This window comes from Carassius gibelio, chromosome B5 (assembly GCF_023724105.1).
Source record: "Carassius gibelio isolate Cgi1373 ecotype wild population from Czech Republic chromosome B5, carGib1.2-hapl.c, whole genome shotgun sequence".
In the NCBI taxonomy this organism is placed as follows: domain Eukaryota; kingdom Metazoa; phylum Chordata; class Actinopteri; order Cypriniformes; family Cyprinidae; genus Carassius; species Carassius gibelio.
In genome coordinates, this window is record NC_068400.1 from 34,091,557 (window position 1) to 34,109,099 (window position 17,543).

The following is a 17,543-nucleotide window of genomic DNA, read 5'->3' on the forward strand; positions in this document are numbered from 1 at the left end:
TGCAGAGATTCTTCATATCAATTCTTTATATTGTAGAAACTGCATACTATTTATCCTAATATTTCAAACACTCATAATTACCACACATTTTTTCACAAATGGGGATGTTTAAAAAAATATTTCTTTGTTGTTAAAAACCAACTTAGCAAAATTAAGAAAACTGATCCCAGTCGGAACTTGGAAGACATTTCACAGCTCTATCATTCGTCCGTTAGAGGCATATAGACAGTAAAAGAAAGGTTAGAGGGCGTCGTTTATTAAGTATGTGAACCGGAAATAATAGTACGATTGGCCTGTTCTTATTTTTAAAGCGGTTTTTAAAATGGCGACCGGGAAGAGGTGTATGTTTACAGTTATTAGTGCGATTATAACGGCTCTTATCATAGAAGGTCAATGTCGACTCCATCACCTCGTACTTAAGGTTTGTGTGTATTGTGCTGTGCCTGAAATGTTTTTATGAAATATTCGTATAGTCACTGTATTGTCGTCCCTGTTGTTTAAAGCAACTGATGCTGCCTTATCAATCATAACCGTTTTGTTGTTATAATGCAATTGTCATTAAACCGATGATAATTCGAACGCATCCATGACTTGTTCCGTCTCAGGATGACATCCGTCAGCGGGTCCATCTAAACACATTCGGCTTTTATAAAGATGGCTATATGAGCATGAACAACCTCAGCCTCAGCTTCACTGATGGGAAGCCGGAGAACATTGACAGCTCCACGGTCAGTCTCTCCCTCTTCCTCTCTCCCTCTCTCCCTCTCTCTCTCTCTCTGTGTCTCTCTCTCTCTCTCTCTCTCTCTCTCTCATTTTATACGAGACCATTTCTCATTATCATGAAATTAAAATAAATGTATATCACCTGCAGTATGTTGATCATGTATATCTGACTGGGGTTCTGTATGAAATATATTTCTAATGTATTTTCTTTTATTTAAATTAATTTGTCTTCATTTATTTATTGCAGATTGGTTTTAGCCTAGATCGTGCAAGCAATAATGGCTTCTCCACATATCTGGTCAGTCTCTGCCTTTCACTCCATCTGAATCTAATTCTTTGCTTTTGCTGTACAGTTTTGGTATCAGTGTTGTGTAAATTAAACGTGTCTGTAGATTATTATTGTTAGTTTAAGTTAGTATTGCCATAAATTAACCACTGTAACTTGGCAATCTCTGTCAGTTAAGGATTTAATAGCAGTACATTATGATTCATACAATGTAATATGTAATCCTGGACCACAAAACCAGTCATAAGTCGCACGGGTATATTTATAGCAATATCTAACAATACATTGTATGGGTTAAAATTAATACATTTTTCATTTTTCTGTGCCAAAAATTATTATGATATTAAGTAAAGATCATGTTCCATGAAGAAATTTTCCTACTGTAAATATATCAAAACTTAATTTCTCATTAGTAATATGTATTGCTGAGAACTTTAAAGGAGACTTTTCTCAGTATTTTTCTTTTATTTATTTATCTTTTGCACCCTCAGATTCCATATTTTCAAAGAGTTGTATCTCGGCCAATATTGTCATATCCTAACAAACCATACCTCAGTGGAAAGCTCATTTATTCATGTATAAATCCCAATAAAAAAAAAATAATGTCCCATATGACTGGTTTTGTGTTCATGGGTCACACATTAGATTAAAGCTAACATTGCGTTGGCCATTCACTGTATGATCTTTCAGTCAAACTGAGTCCGATAACCGATGACCTCTCTTATCAACACGCAGGACGAGGGTCTTGACTACTGTCCTCTGAAAAAGGATCCAAGTAGTACTTATGCAGGGGTGCTTCTGTTGCTGGACTTCAAAAATAACTTGTGAGTTTTACTATCACATTTTTTTTTTCCTCTGTGTCTCTCAATTAAAATTAATTTGGAAGTATTATGATTATCCAGTTTTTGATTGGTCTGTCATGACTTGCAATATCCTTAGAGTGAGGATGAAGACTTCAGCAGAGTTGGGTGTGTTTCCCAAAATCATACATGTGGTCCCCAAAAATATTGTGGTGGAGCAACAAGCTGAAAAGGGCCAAGATCCCCAAGGCAAGGGACCAGATGATGGATCTGAGTCTAAAAGTAAATCTTTCTTATCTTGAACTGAATATCACATCATGGCATACACCATGTGTACAATTTCAAATTTGGGGTCAGTAAGATTTTAATTCATTGTAAGATACTTGTATTCAGCAAGGATGCATGCATTATAAATATCTTTACTGTAGTTATTAATGTTACGAAGGATTTCGGTTTCAAATAAATTATGTCCTTTTAAATTTTCTCATCATCACAGAATCCTGGAAAAAATATAACAATTTCCAGAAAATAATTAAGCAGCATAACTGTTTTAAGAAGTGTTTCTTGAACCCCAAATCAGAATATTAGAATGATTTATGAGTGATCGTGTGACACTGGAGTAATGATGCTGAAAATTAATTTTGCCATCATAGGAATCAATGAAAGTTTTCAAATATATTCAGAATCAGATAGATAAATTGTTTTATAATTGTACCACATATTTGATCAAATAAATGCAGCCTTGGTGAGCATGAGAAACTCTTCTAACAATAGTTAATAAATATTTTCATCCCATTTGTGTTGTAAATGAAAGCCTTTTAACTCATACATTTTCAATTTTGCTGTTGTTGTTGTTTTTTTGTCTACAATTCAATTAGATGTTGTGTTTCTCTCCTGTTAATTTGTAGCAGGTTCTAAGTCCAAGCGAGATGTTGAGGTGAAATCCGTTTTTAATTTAGTCTGAAAATATGCTCTGAATAAGTCTCATTTCTGCATTTACTGACTGTAATGTTATTATCTCTCCAGAACAAGACAGAAGATACCTATCCTCTTCAGAACAAAGGCAAAATCTACTCGTTTCAGGTGGGACATGAAGTGGTTTTGCTAAGAGCTCATGGGGCTTTGAAGTACATCAAGCTAGTTCTGAACTGAAATAATACCTGGCCGTTTCAAGGTGTACTTCTTTGAACTTCTGCCCAATTGTGCTCTCCACTGACTGACCTGTTCTTGTTTTAGTTTTACTTCAATGTCACAACGGATGAGCAGCAAGGCCTTTATAACTTTTATTTCTACAACTGCTACTCTTTGCTATTAAACCAGGACAGCTCTTTGTCAGCCATGCTGCCTTTCAGCATTGATGTGAGTGTTTCTCTGAGTTCTAAAGTACTGTATCCTTAAATGTAATGAAGTACAAGTCATAAAGTACAAGTTTGTACTCAAGCAGTAAATATGATTTCAGATCAACATCGAGGAAAAGAATCCAGACAGCTTTCTCTCTGCAGGAGAGATACCTTTACCTAAGCTTTACATCTGCATGTCCATGTTCTTCTTTCTCATCGGCACGCTGTGGGTTCATGTTTTGCGTACACATAGGTAAGTGCTACAATAACAGACCTTATGTACATCTTCTATTTGATGGTTTACATGTTACAAGAAATGACCAGTAGAGAGCAGCAAAGTCTCATATGGTCTCCTGTTAAATTAGTAAAGCAGATTTTGTGATTACTATGTGTACATTTCTTTTTTTAGTTCTGATGTTTACAAGATTCATTGGCTGATGGCTGCTCTTCCATTCACAAAGTCCCTTTCCCTTATTTTCCATTCAGTGAGTGTTTACCTATTTGTTTTTTTTTGTTTTTTTACGTAAAGAACATTATTTTTATCCAAATCATACATTATAAATTAGCAAACCTTGTTAGTTTCATATAAACCTTTCAAATGAGGGGAAATGCAGATTTGAAATGCAGTTAGATTTTGGTCTATGAATCACACCAAACTAGATGCCCAAGGCAAAAAGCAGCATTACATTGTTTTTAACGATTATATTCCTATTTTACAGATTGACTACTACTACATTTCCAATCAGGGCTTTCCCATTGAAAGCTGGGCTGTGGCCTATTACATTACTCACTTGTAAGTTCATAAATATAAAGTATGTGTGTGTGTGTGTGTGTGTGTGTGTGAGAGAAATGTAACTGGATAAGACAGAAATAAGGTGAAGAACTGTCATATAAGGTTAAAAAAAGACTGATGTATGTACAACACAACATTTAGAATCTGAGCAGATTTTAAAACACTAGGCATCATATACTTGCTTACTTTAAAAACGGTTACATGGTAAAAAACTAGACCTTCTACACCAACTGACTAAAGTTCAAACATTACTACACTCTTGTCAGCTTGTTTGAAACCCTTTGAATGAATTGTCTGAAGCTGATGACTTCAGATTCTGTGTCTGTGCATCACACCATTCTATGTGAAGTCGATCGATTCTAACTTCCCAAAATCTACACACTGGCTTTGACTTTCAGCAACCAGTGGTGTTTCTAATGGAGACTGCTAGTCGACTACAAAGTCATGTAGTGCAGTGATTCTCAATCCCAGTCCTGGTGACCCCCCCACTCATCATATGTTGCCGTCTCTCTTATTTAACACAACTAATTCAGATATCCAGCTCGTTAGAAGAGAGCTCCATGAATGAACTGTGTTCTGATCGACTAGGTCCCTACACAGTGTTCATTGCTCCCTACTCTCTGAGCACAGGTAGTCCATTAAAGTTTACTTCACTTCAGGACATTAATTTATGGATTTGAGCTACACCAAGGCCTGCAGAATCTTCACACACAGACGAAACTTACTAGAGAAGTGTGACATAATTATACTTTAAATAAATATTTAAATGCTAATTTAAATTTGAATGGAGCATATACATTCCCTTTAAACTAAATATCCTGTGATTGCCTGTGAATAGAACAGACTTAAGTGATAAGAGATGCATACAAAATATGCAGAGACCCACTGATGTATTCCAATGTTTTTTGTTTTTTTTTCTGAAGAAAAGTTTGGTTTGTTGATTAGGTGGGTAGTGAACTTTTTTTCTGTGTTAAATCCACTGCACTGTTGTCATGATTTCTATAACAGTAATTCAGCAATGTGAGTGGTTTGTTTAATTTTGCTGAATGTTTTCATTTGTGCAGACTGAAGGGGGCACTGTTGTTCATCACTATAGCATTAATAGGAACTGGCTCGGGCTTTGTCAAGCAAATCCTCTCGGATAAAGACAAAAAGATCTTCATGATAGTCATCCCCCTGCAGGTATTGTTTTTTTTTTTTTTTTAAGAGAGTATGTTGTCAATGACCTTTTTAAGCTTAACTACTCTTCTTCTGTGATAAATACATTTATGAATATTACGTGGTCTTGTGATATCAGGTTCTGGCCAATGTGGCATACATCATTATCGAGTCCACCGAGGAGGGCTCCACTGAGTATGGTCTGTGGATGGAGATCTTGTTTCTGGTAGATCTGCTGTGCTGCGGGGCTATTCTCTTTCCAGTTGTCTGGTTAGTGCTCTGCATCTTCATGGCTCAGATTTAATTTTCTATACTATCACTGATATAATTTCTTGACTAATTGACTGATGTCTATTATATGAATAAATGGTAGGCTGTTCTGGCTTTTTATTTGTAGAAGTTTAATTCTAAAAACAATTGTTTTTGTTTGATAGGTCAATAAGACATTTACAAGAGGCATCAGCATCAGATGGGAAAGGTATGTCAAACATTATTAGAGCACTTTCTGGTCAGCAGTTCATTCTGATATAAAACTTGATCATCACATGAACCATTATTTTTATCACCAGCTGTAAAAGACGTCAGTCATGTGTCACAATGTTTAAACCATTTGAAATGAAATATTGTGGACAGTATGTATTTTTAATCTCTCCAAATGCTTTTCTTGGTCGTGTGAGCTGTCCTCTTTCACATTTGGCTGTTCTCTACATGCTATTCAAGAGACGTGGTCTTTATGGCTTGAAACTGAATCTTCCAGAATGCAACAGTTCTAGATATGCTGTGACATATGTTAACCAAATAGTAAATCCTGCAATGTAAATGAAATATAGCCCTTACTTACAGCCTTAGTCGTTGTTATTTTTTAATAGCCTTATAAGTTGTTGTTTTAAAGAAATTAATACTTTTATGCAAGGCAAGGCACGTTTATTTATATAGCAAAATTCATATACAATGGTAATTCAAAGTGCTTCACATAAAAGAAAGTAAAATCACAAAAATAAAACAATGAATTTAAAAACGTTGAAAATGACGTTGAATTTTTTAATCGGGTCTCATAAACAGTACAATTCATAAAATACAGTGCAATCAGTCTGGACATCACACAGTGCTCATTCAGTAAATGCACAGCTAAACAGATGAGTCTAGATTTAAAAGTGGCTGATGTTTTAGCACATCTGATCTCTTCTGGAAGCTGATTCCGTAAGGAGGATGCATTCACTTCATCATAAGTGACAGTAAAGACATTTATAATGTTATAAAAGATTTCCGTTTTTGTATAAATGCTGTTCTTTTGAACCTTCTATTCATCTAAAAACCCTGAAAAATGTGTTCTAGTTTACACAAAAGCATCAAGAAGCAAAACTGTTTCTACTGCGAAAGCAATAAGAAAAGTTTTAGTGAGCACCAAATGGCTGCTGAAAATTCAGCTTTACCATCAAAGGAATTAATAAAAAAAAAAAAAAAAAGATTTTTAATCGTAACCATTTTTTAATTATATTTAATAAAAATGTATGCATTTAGCAGTCACTTTTATCCAATGCAACTTAGTGCATTCAGGCTAACATTTTTTACCTACCATTTTTTCACATTATTATTGTCTTTACTGTATTTTTGATAAAATAAATGCAGTCTTGAAAGAGACGTATGATAAAAAAAAATAATGCCCCCCAATTTTTTAATATGGAGAATTACTGTTTAATTTAAGAGAATTTAAGTCACTATATTTCAATGATTTGCCCATTATAAGCAGTAATTGTGTGTATTGATTTTGTGTTAGCATGCCATAAGTCAGATGAACTGATCCTAATCTGAAAACACTGATGGATCTAGTCGTCATTAAACACTGACCACAGTGAGTCACGCAGGGGTTTGGTCAGGGTTTAGTTTTTCATTCCTTTGAGCAAACAGTGCATGCATGAAGTCTTCGCATCTGCAAACATTTGTTACTAAAATGAAACAACACACAGTATTTCTCTGTTGTGGTTTGATAGTTTTAGAGTGGAAAAATGGATCCTGCTAGAGATGCTCACATTGGCATGTGCTCTGCAGCTGAGCACTGTTGCCTGTTGTGACAGCAGATGCCAGGCAGCTTGCAAATGTCATAGCTCAGAGAAACCAGCCTGGGTTATGACTTTATCCTACCCACAAATCCAGGGAATGGGTAGACCGATCCAACCCTGCAGCAAGGGATCTCTGCAAATTCCATCATCTGTGAAAAAATACAGATATTCTGCATTGCAAGTTTAATTTTTGTGCTGTTTTTCTTTTCTTCTTAAAGTTAAATACCTGCATATCCTCATTCCAGTTTATGAGCTGAATTTTTTTATTTCAGTGTGCTTTATTTGCATAATAATTTTAAAATAAGTTGCAAAGCATCAGGAAAAGGTGTTGGTCATGGAATTATTGTTTATCCAATTATTCTGTATCATCTGCCTCTGTAGCATCTGTTCAAAAGTTTGGGCGTATTCATTAAGTTATTTTTAACTAATAATTTCATAATATTACTGTTTTACTATACGTTTCATAATATTACTATATTTTACTATAACTGTCCTTGTATACCTTTATACACTAGATACAATATACATTTAAGCTGATATACTTTTAATCTAATTGTATCTGTTTTAGCCAGTTACATAAATGGTATTTAAAAATGCATGCATTTAACTAGTGAAGCTTCGGAACAATCAGAAGTACTGGTCTGTCTGTTAACTATGTTTGTTGTAGGATTTGCTTAGAAGGCTCTTTATCCTTTGAATTGACTTAGATTAAAAACCAGACGTTTTTAGATCAATGCTTTAAATCTTACATATAAAACCCTTAACCTCCTGCTAAGAAAAAAACGCTTAATGAGAGAAGTACAGGTTTTGATGACAACTTCCTGCTGTGCATTATGCTTCTTAAATAGTGTCGGTTGCTGAATGAGGATTTTTCAGGTTGGTAGCTTGGAATGAATGTGTGCTGTCTTTATTTCAGATCTTTGATGTGATCCCTGAGGATGTCTATTTTCAAGCTAACATGCTTACAGTAACTTTTTCCCACTGATATTAGATTGTATGAACGAGTAGGAGTGTGTGTGTGTGTGTGTGTGTGTGTGTGTGTGTGAGAGAGAGAGGGAGATCAGCACTTAAAATGAAGCAGGTTATTCCCTTAGCCCCACTGTTTGTGTCCCAATTTTTGCAAGTAGAGAGAAAAAAGAACTCTTATAAGTTACAAAAGTGGAAATATTTAGGCACAATATATGATACATATATTGAAGCACCACTATGTGTTGCCTATTACAACTTCATATAATCCTATACTGAAGAGAAAATATTCTCTCCAGGCAATCACCACCCTTTTTTCCCTCTCGAGTAATCATTGTTTCATTGCTGCCTATCACATTTTTTTCCTGCTTTCATCTTCTGCCTGTCGCTCGCAGGGCACAAAGATATACTCTTTGATTGCCTTCTGATTTTAACAATTTTCACAGCAGGAGCGAGAAGCTTAGTAATTGAAGCATGAAAGGTAAAAGGACAGCTCATCCCCTCTCTCGCTCTGTTTTAATTGTAATGTTTGGCTTCTCTTTCCCTTTGTAGCTGCCGTCAATCTGGCTCAACTGAAACTTTTTAGGCACTATTATGTGATGGTATGTATACACTCCACTGTCTCACTGTCATTCTCACTTATATTCAGACACAGTGATTTTAAACGGACACGTGCCTGGTGCCTGTCATGGCATGAGAATTATTAGACTTATTAGTTGTGCTTAATTTGCTTGATTTAAGAACATCTGACAATGAGGAGTTCACTTTATCAATGTCTCATTTACTTATTTCATTATTGACCTAACTAGTCCAAAACCTTAGATAAATTTGTTCTTCATTTTGTTACAGCTCTTTGTTTGTTTGATTGTCTTTGTTAAATGTGATCAGTCATTTGAGACATTGGAACACAATTATCTAATCCTTTAGATAAGTGAATCACTCCTCTGTTGGTCTCTCTTCTCCTTACGGTCTCTTTTCTGTGTCACAGATTGTATGCTATATTTATTTCACCCGCATCATTGCCAGTCTCATCAAGGTCATAGTTCCTTTCCAATGGAAGTGGCTCTACCAGGTGAGTGATGGATACTCAAACTTACAAACTTACAAAACAGATTTAACATGGCATCAGGCAGATAAGAAGTTCATGGCAACATATTCAACATTTTTCACTCAAAAATGAAAATTCAGTAATCATTTACTCGCCGTCATGTCATTCCAAACCTGTATGAGTTTCTTTCTTATGTTGAACATAAATATTTTGAAATATAAAATCTTTTGAAGGATGCTGGTAATTTATTTTATACTATATACTTATATTTAGTCATTCAGCAGACACTTTTATCCAAGTGAGACAATGGAAGCAATCAAAATCAACAAAAGAGCAGTGATATGCAAGTGCTATAACAAATCTCAGTTAGCTTAATATATATATATATATATATATATATATATATATATATATATATATATATATATATATATATGTATATATATATATATATATATATATATATATATATATATATATATGTATATATGTGTGTGTGTGTGTATATATAATATCTTTAGAATTAATTTCCTTACTGTGGAAATCAATGGGGACCAACAACTGCTTTGCTTCTATGTTTAACATAAGAAAGAAACTTATAAAGGTTTGGAATGAAACGAGGGTGAGTAAATGATGATAAAATGTTTTCTGCAAAGACCTGTTATTCACACTACATGCTTGAGTCTGTGGGCGGGGCTAAACAGGCAGTGATGTAGAAGCAGACGTTGATGATTTGCTGTGGAGGCAGTGTTTAGCCACAGTATTACTTAATAGAGTAGTACATTTTCACAAGCTGTTGATTTGGCACACTGTCTTCAGTATAACCTGTTTATACTGTCTAACAAGAAAGTCCTGAAACTTATGGTATGTTTTTGCTGCACAACGACCTTTTATATGTCAAAATAAACAGTTCATGACCCCTTTAAACATGTTAAAGGAGTATATAGCCATTATTATCTTCACCAAGTTAACATGCAGCTTTGCCATTTTAAATCCTATTTCAATTCTCTATTTGGTTTGATTATTTGGCTGTTCAAACAGCATGAGATGTGAGGCCAATTGTAGTTTTCTTTTTCTTTATAAATAACACCCACCTTAGGTATCCTGTGCTCAAGTGTCGATTTGTGGCAGTAGTGCACTTTTTAATGTTTTGAGTCTACTTCAGTGGCTTTGTGAAGTTTTCCCTCTAATTCTTAAAATCAGTGAGATCCCACCATGGTTTTACATTGTTTAATCAATTGTACATATTTGTGTGCTTCTGCCCAATTCTGTTCCATTCTTCAAATGCACTTAATTAACCAAAAAATATATAATCTGGGTTTTTGAACACTTAATACATTTAACAGCTTTCCATGTAAAATGAATACTAGATGACTGAGTACATGGTTCATAGGATAAGTGCATAGGAAAAAAAAAAAGTATATTGATGATATATTTTTTGTTTTGTTCTTTTATTTGTAGCTGCTGGATGAACTGGCCACTCTGACCTTCTTCTTCTTAACTGGACACAAGTTCCAGCCAGCCTCCTACAACCCCTACCTACTGCTATCTGTGGAGGACGAAGATATGGAGATGGACAATGTGTAAGACAATGTGTAAATGCAACTGGTTTCACATTTTTTACGTTAGAGTGGGCACTGCCATTTTACCTGAATACAAGCTTTTCAGCTGCTTCCACATGTTTTAGCTGCATATAAATGCATCATTCATTCATTCCTCTTTCAGCTTACTTCCACATTGAAAAATATGGTGGATGTAAAGAAAGACAGGACATTTCAAGAACATTTCTGCCTTACAACATCAGCATCTTGATGTGTTTTTATAGTACATAATTCTTTAATCTCAAAAGATCAAGGACAATTTGATTCCTCAAGATGATGGGCCTCACTTACAGCACAGAGAGCCAGTGATGACGGGTGATTATAACGATGCACAAGAAATCATGAAACACTCTTATCAATAATAAGGGCATCTTTCTTCTATATGTGTTTTTGCACACAGCTTTTCTACATACCGTGACCCTCTTGTGTTCCATTACCAGCTGTGACCTGGTCACACGGACAGGCTTACAACGGTCCAGCCACCTGTCATGGCTCTAGAAGAAGCCCAGTGGGTTTCTCCTGATTGGAGGACCTAGTGGCCTTCCTCATTACATGCCCTAGCTGAGAGCACCTGTCATGCCCTGTTTATTTACACACACCCAACATTTGCTGCTTATTTTTGAAGCATTTTGAGTGGCCTCATCAGGTCAGATGATTCAGTGTGTTTTAATGTCTTCGACTCTCCAGGCTTTTTCATTTTCCCCATCCTGGTGATTTTTCTTTCTAAGGTCTCGGTGGATTGCGTTCCTCTTCACTCCCTGATGTCCAAGCCTTGTTCTGTTCCTTGACAACCCCCATCCTCCCCTCCTTCCCTCAAGTCCCCAACTCCCGTTCACCCCATATTCAGCATCCCCTCAGGCGGCATGTGCTTTATCCACCTCCCATCCCGCCACTTCCCAGAAATGCCCTGTTACTCCAAATGTCCTTGTTCCTTGCTTGCACTTTGCCCTTTTTTCTTCTCCTCCTCCTCCTGCCACAGTATCTCTCCCACCTGCCTAATACTGAATGTGCAGAGTGCTTTTTTTTGTGGCCTATTTTCCCCAAAACTTTTTTGGGTGATTTTGTGGTGTGACCTGATTCAGCTGTCCTCATTGAGTCTTGCAAAGAACAGAAAAGATGGATGATGCTAACCACAAAAATAGAGAGCACTGCTCTCATGAGCATTCGAAGCTTAGGTTCAGAGTTCCCTGAGTGCTTTTATTTTTTATTATTTGTTTATTGATTTAATCAATCAGGCACCTTTTAATGTAGTGCAACAGTTGGGTTACATGTATAACTTCCCATACATGTCCTTCTCCATTTTCTTTTTTTTTTCTTTTCTTTCTTCTTGTTTTAAAGAAGTCTTTAATGCTCACCATGGCTGCATTTACTTGATCAAAACACAGTAAAAGCAACAATATTGTGAAATATTATTACAATTTCAAATAACAAAAATCTTTTTTTACAAGTTTCTATATGAAATAAGTCATATGAAGAATTATGTAGCATGTTTTTAATGTCACTTTTAATCAGTTTAATGCACACTTTCTCAATAAGGGTTTATTCCAAAAATAGGCAGTAATTTTATTTTTTAATTTTAATTTTAATTTTTTTTCTTACTGTCACTGTTTATACATATTTGAAGAAAATTTGATATATATATTAGTGGTGGGCTGTTATCGGCGTTAACGTGCTGCGTTAACGCGAGACTCTTATCGGGCGATAAAAAAAATATCACCGTTAATCTATTCTCAAAGTTGGGTTGGGAGCTGGGTCTATACTAAGCAAGCTATGATGACTTTCACCTTGATGTTTTATATAACCGACTGGCTGAGGCCAGCCTAACGGACAGTGACACTGAACCGAGCTCTCTTCTGCGAAGTTCTCCTCAAAGTCCCTCCTGCACCGGAATGAACAAATACAAATCGCAGTTTGAAACAAACAACAAGATGTGAAAGAGCCCGATATAGTACTCGCGGTGCTCTGGTGTTTAGGGCTCACGCAGAGAAAGGCGTCTCGAGACGCTAAAAATAAGCGTTTTCCAAGTGTTTTGATCAAAACACTTGAACATCGAATTTGCTTATTTTTGCTCTAGCGCCGACAAATACATACAAAATATGTCAAAATATCCACCTTGGAAATGATGCTCGAAAAAACTGTCAGTTATTTCTTAAGTGAAAGTAAAAGCTTGAGGAAAAAAATGGGATGTGTATAGGGCTTGGGCGTCGTGATGTCATTACTTGGCGTGGCCGCCAGGTTGGTAGCCTCCTTTACTGCCAATCGGACTACTGCGCAGTGTTTAGACATACTCCCCCTCATCCATGTGTCTTAATTTGATTAATTAAAAATCTATTTCAACCATGGTAAACCGTTGCTGTATTGTGGGGTGTAATGGCGCAACATATAATCGCCATGGGGAAAAAAAATGAGAATGGATTAACTTTACACCACTTTCCTGCTTGGAGACGCGACCACGGAGACCATAACATCTGAATATTCATTTATATAGCTTAAGTCAACATTGAAAATAAGGGAAATTTCTTGGGTTACTCATCCAAAATACTGGAAATTTCAACATTCATCTTTTTGTTGCTATCCCTCTGCTGACACAAAAAATTCGAACTACAAAACTGCTGCATTAACTAACGTTAAGCGATTTGTTAAGCTAGGTCTAACGTGACTTTAGTTACAGATTGGTGTGAAATCATGCTCTCACAACAACCACGCTATCTTAAAAAGCCCAACATCACGCTAAGGTTGCTTTCAAGTAAGCAAAACGATGCTTAGAAAACAGCTGTTTCGCTGGAAGGACAAGGAGTAGCAACAGGACAACAACACAGAGACTTGACAGGTCCGATTGAAGAGCTCACGGGATATTTTACAGGAAAATACCCATCCATTTGTGAACTGTACATGAGACTTCAATGACTTGTAGCTTCGGAACTATTCTGAAGTGTAGGTGCTCACAAAACAATCAAGGTAGCCGAAGATATCTGTAATGCAAAAGTGCGGCTGCAAGTCTCCGTCAGTACTCTACTATTTGTTGGGAATTTCATATGGATCCAAACCGTTAATAGTGCCGATTTTGTCCACATACCGGTCCCTGGCATCCATATTTAGCGTATCCCTATAAATCCCACAACATTTTCACGATTTTGACATCTTTTTTTCTTTCTCTCTACTCATCTCTTCTCGTTCAACTTGCTGTATGTTTACATTCGTGAGGCTAGCATCAGGGCCGCCACATCCCAGAATGCAACTCCATGCGTTCATCGTCTCTTGAAGTGACCGCGCCTAATTTAGCTACTGGCTGCTGTAATGTTAATCCAAGAAAATGAAAATGAAAATCACTCACTGCTCTTGTCTACTTTGTAGTTTTAACAGTCAAACCAAAAATTATTCAGACACCAGATATATTTTTTGATATATATAGCAAAACTGTAATAATGTGAGAAATGTTGAAGGTGTCTGAATAAATGTAGGTTTCATTGTATATTTCATTTTTACATTGAAGACTATCCAGTGCTTTTTTACATTTAATTATTTAGTTTCTGTACTTTGACACCTACAAACTTGAAAAAAAAAACTTAAACATTGTGTAAATAGCACAAATAAATAAAAATAAACGAACATACAAATTAGACAATTTCAAACAGGGCCCACTGGTACAACCTTCACCGGGTCCCCGCTTGTGCAATGTGGAATTAGTTTACAGCTTTTTCAAGCAGTTTGTGATGCATTTTGGAAACAGGAGATGTACATTTCTAATGCACCATCTAGCTTGATAAACCCCTTCTCAAAGACTTAGGGTGTACTCACACTAGGCACGGTTGCCATGAACCGGGCCCGAGTACGATTGTCCCCCCCTCCCCACTCCCCCTCTGGCCTGCACTCACATATAGGGTTTCAGCATTCGTGCCGGAGCACGCTTACGTCATTATGGTGCGACGGTTTCGGGATAAACAGGAAGAGCGGCGCTCTCTGAACACAATGGAGTGCATCGCTCTGTTTTCTTTGTGGATAATTTTGTGTTGTTTGGTCCACAGCCTGTTGTTAAACAGATGTGTCGCCTTAGTGGCGCGAAAATTTTCACGTAATCGTGCTGCTCGTATGAGGGTGTTTGCAAGGTACCAGCTGAAGTGCAGCAAGGACTTTGCAGTTTTTAGTTTTTTAAGAGTTTTGCACCTCTGCCGTAGACCAAAGCGACCCTTTCCCTGCCATGTTGGTTTTGGAGCGTCGCAAAACCGTGATGCAACGCGTCCTTTTCCGTGCTCCGGCACGGTTAGCGCTCACACTGCATGCGAACTGCGCCCGAGTCCAACTGAACCGTGCCCTGGCCCACCTCTTCCAAGCGGGCCAGGGCCGGCCAATCGAGCCGCGCCCAGGCACGGCTCGGAGCACTCACACTAGTCAAACGAACCGCGCTTTGGTGGTCAAATGCACTTGGGCACGGTTCAAACTGGCTAGTGTGAGTACACCCTTACTGTTTGTCAATTTTATTTGGGTAACACACATATTCTGAATGCCATCGGCAGAATTCGAATGAGCCATTTTAATCTAGATTAATTTCAAGATCATAGTGAGATTAATCTAGATTAAAATTAATCTATGCCCACCTCTAAAATATGTACACCATAGACTGTATACACACACACATACACACATTTAGCAGAGTACTTTTTTTTTTTTTTTGCCGTTTTCCACAGCCTTTATTTTGTGCTTTGTGTATCAGCGGTCTGAGGCTGCTGCTGAGTGGAGAACTGGACTGGTGCTGTGCTCTCTGACCGTGTGGTGAATGTCTTTACAATTACCTTGGAGCTGATCCCTGCTGTGATTCTGTTCTGTAGCAGTGGTTGTGTATAGCATTCTGAATCTCTGAAAAATATATTTTAATTCGCTGTATCTCACAACTAATTTTATTCTAGTACACTGTACTCCTCCAGTGTTTTTCTCGTCTCTGACATTTGACCTGAATTAAAATGGACCTCAAGTGGGTAAATGTCATGTTTTTTCAGCAACAGTTGGTCCTAATACTGTAGATGTGTGGTGCATCTGAGCCGTGAACAGTTTGCTGGTACAGTCTGGCCATATGCAGTGCGATTATTAGGAACAGAAGGGCAGAGTATGAACGCGTGTGAGTTTATGCGTACGTGTTGCTCTCACATGATCTCAGTTTTTGGTCAGGACATTCTGTCCATGTTTGCCGCTCAGAATGCTTAGGCAGTGAACTCAGTCACATTTTTATGGAAATGCTTGTATATCAATGATCTCTGTTTAGGTGATTCAAACATTTGTGGCCCAGTGGGGAAATATTTACAAGTACAGTGTACACTAGGTTTTTTACTTTATGCCAAAATGTAAACACTAAGTTTAATTACACATTTGTTTTGAAAATTGTTGCACAGTGTTTCAGATCTTCTTTGAAAACAGAAAGATTAAGAGATGATTTTTTGTTTTTAAAGAAACTGATTCAGTATTTCATGAATTAAACATCAGTTGATTGCATGCTAGATCGCTGAAGGGCTTTCCTCAGAAAATTGGGACAGTCTGAAATTATTTGAGGACCTGTTTTTAGTTAGCTATTTCAGAACCACATTACTGACCAAGATTCAACTTCTTTCATGTCCGCACTGAAGAAGCACATAACCAAATATGTTGTAGAAACGGTTTTAGCTCTCCAATATTTTGTGGTTGAGTATTTAAATGTTCAGCTTCAAATGACAAATTATCCCTGCTTTTGTTACACATCGGAGTTTGATTCTGTTGTTAATGTGGCTCTTCATTTTCCTTTCAGTGTAACTACCTCAACAGCCGTGGGAGAGGGCGTTAAGAAAATGAAGAAACTGTCAAACGGCCCATCAGAGGAGAGAGAGAGCATGGCATAATGGAAGAAAAAAATTCTCTGTCGGTTCTGTGTGCCTCGGACTACTGAAGTGGGATATTCATGCGCAGAATTCGCAGTGGACCTTCTCTCATAATCACATGTGAAGATACCGCACTCCATATCCACATATATGTCTATCTCTGTAAATGTGGCACAGACAGTATGAAGAATTCACAATAAGGCACTCCATGATTCCTTTTGCCACTGTAGTTTTAATTGACACGTTTGGTGTTGTGCTTTATTTTTATTTTACCTTGATGATTGTGTGTGTGTGTGTGTGTGTGTGAGAGTGAGTGATAGAGAGACAGAGAGTGCAAATCTTTTTTTTTTTTTTTGGTTTTCTTCTTTTCTTTTGACCTTCCGGCACATTGCTTGATCTTGGACACTCTGTTGCACTTTAACAGATACACTCTCGTCAAGTGAAAGCTTACGTGAGGTCACTGCGATGTGCAGAAAATAGCTGGTCTGTGAAGTATCTTTGAGCTATTATTTAAATTTAATTATTGACTGCTCTGAGTTCTCAAAATGAATCACTTTTTATGTAAATATGCAGGCCCTTAAAACAAACATAACCCAGATTCATGTAAAAAAAAAATAAGATGTACAGTATTCAAGCTTAGTAAGATTTGATGACAGCTGCTTTGTATTTTCAAATGTTTTTCAGTATTTGTGATTTAATAAGGATGGATGATGATGGATCTTCACGAAATAGCTCCAGTGTGTCCAGAAACATGTATTTCAAATGTATTAAACGTAGATTAAAATGATTTAAGGGATCTTGTAATTTATGACGGCTGGTGATGCAATGGAAGCTTTTATTTTGAGGTTTAATATTTTGCTAATTTTCAGTTATCTTTGAGCAAGCTTTATGAAATTGTGTTTCAGTATTAAATTGTGCAATGGTT

At 36.8% G+C, this 17,543-nt stretch overlaps 1 protein-coding gene across 3 annotated transcripts; it reads left to right on the forward strand.

Moving 5' to 3' along the window:
- Position 1: 1 nt before the first annotated feature.
- On the forward strand, positions 2–17,543 carry gpr107 (G protein-coupled receptor 107). 3 transcript variants are annotated; one of them, XM_052556290.1, is made up of 18 exons: positions 2–421; positions 606–728; positions 971–1,021; positions 1,745–1,833; positions 1,949–2,091; positions 2,718–2,746; positions 2,836–2,892; positions 3,046–3,168; positions 3,269–3,402; positions 3,559–3,634; positions 3,869–3,942; positions 5,007–5,124; positions 5,240–5,370; positions 5,535–5,578; positions 8,679–8,728; positions 9,115–9,198; positions 10,636–10,757; positions 16,549–17,543. In XM_052556290.1, exons 1-18 carry the CDS (start codon positions 323–325, stop codon positions 16,637–16,639), a joined length of 1,638 nt encoding a protein of 545 aa, XP_052412250.1. In that variant the 5' UTR covers positions 2–322; the 3' UTR covers positions 16,640–17,543. The 3 variants fall into 3 exon arrangements, with proteins under 3 accessions (XP_052412250.1, XP_052412251.1, XP_052412252.1); XM_052556291.1 differs by having other exon boundaries at positions 2,721–2,746; XM_052556292.1 differs by having other exon boundaries at positions 1,949–2,058.

Coding starts and splice junctions, on each gene's coding strand:
- gpr107 (XM_052556290.1), top strand. CDS start 323: ATGGCGACCGGGAAGAGGTGTATGTTTACAGTTATTAGTGCGATTATA. Junction 1,834..1,948: donor CTGGACTTCAAAAATAACTT/GTGAGTTTTACT, acceptor CAATATCCTTAG/AGTGAGGATGAAGACTTCAG. Junction 3,635..3,868: donor TTTCCCTTATTTTCCATTCA/GTGAGTGTTTAC, acceptor CCTATTTTACAG/ATTGACTACTACTACATTTC.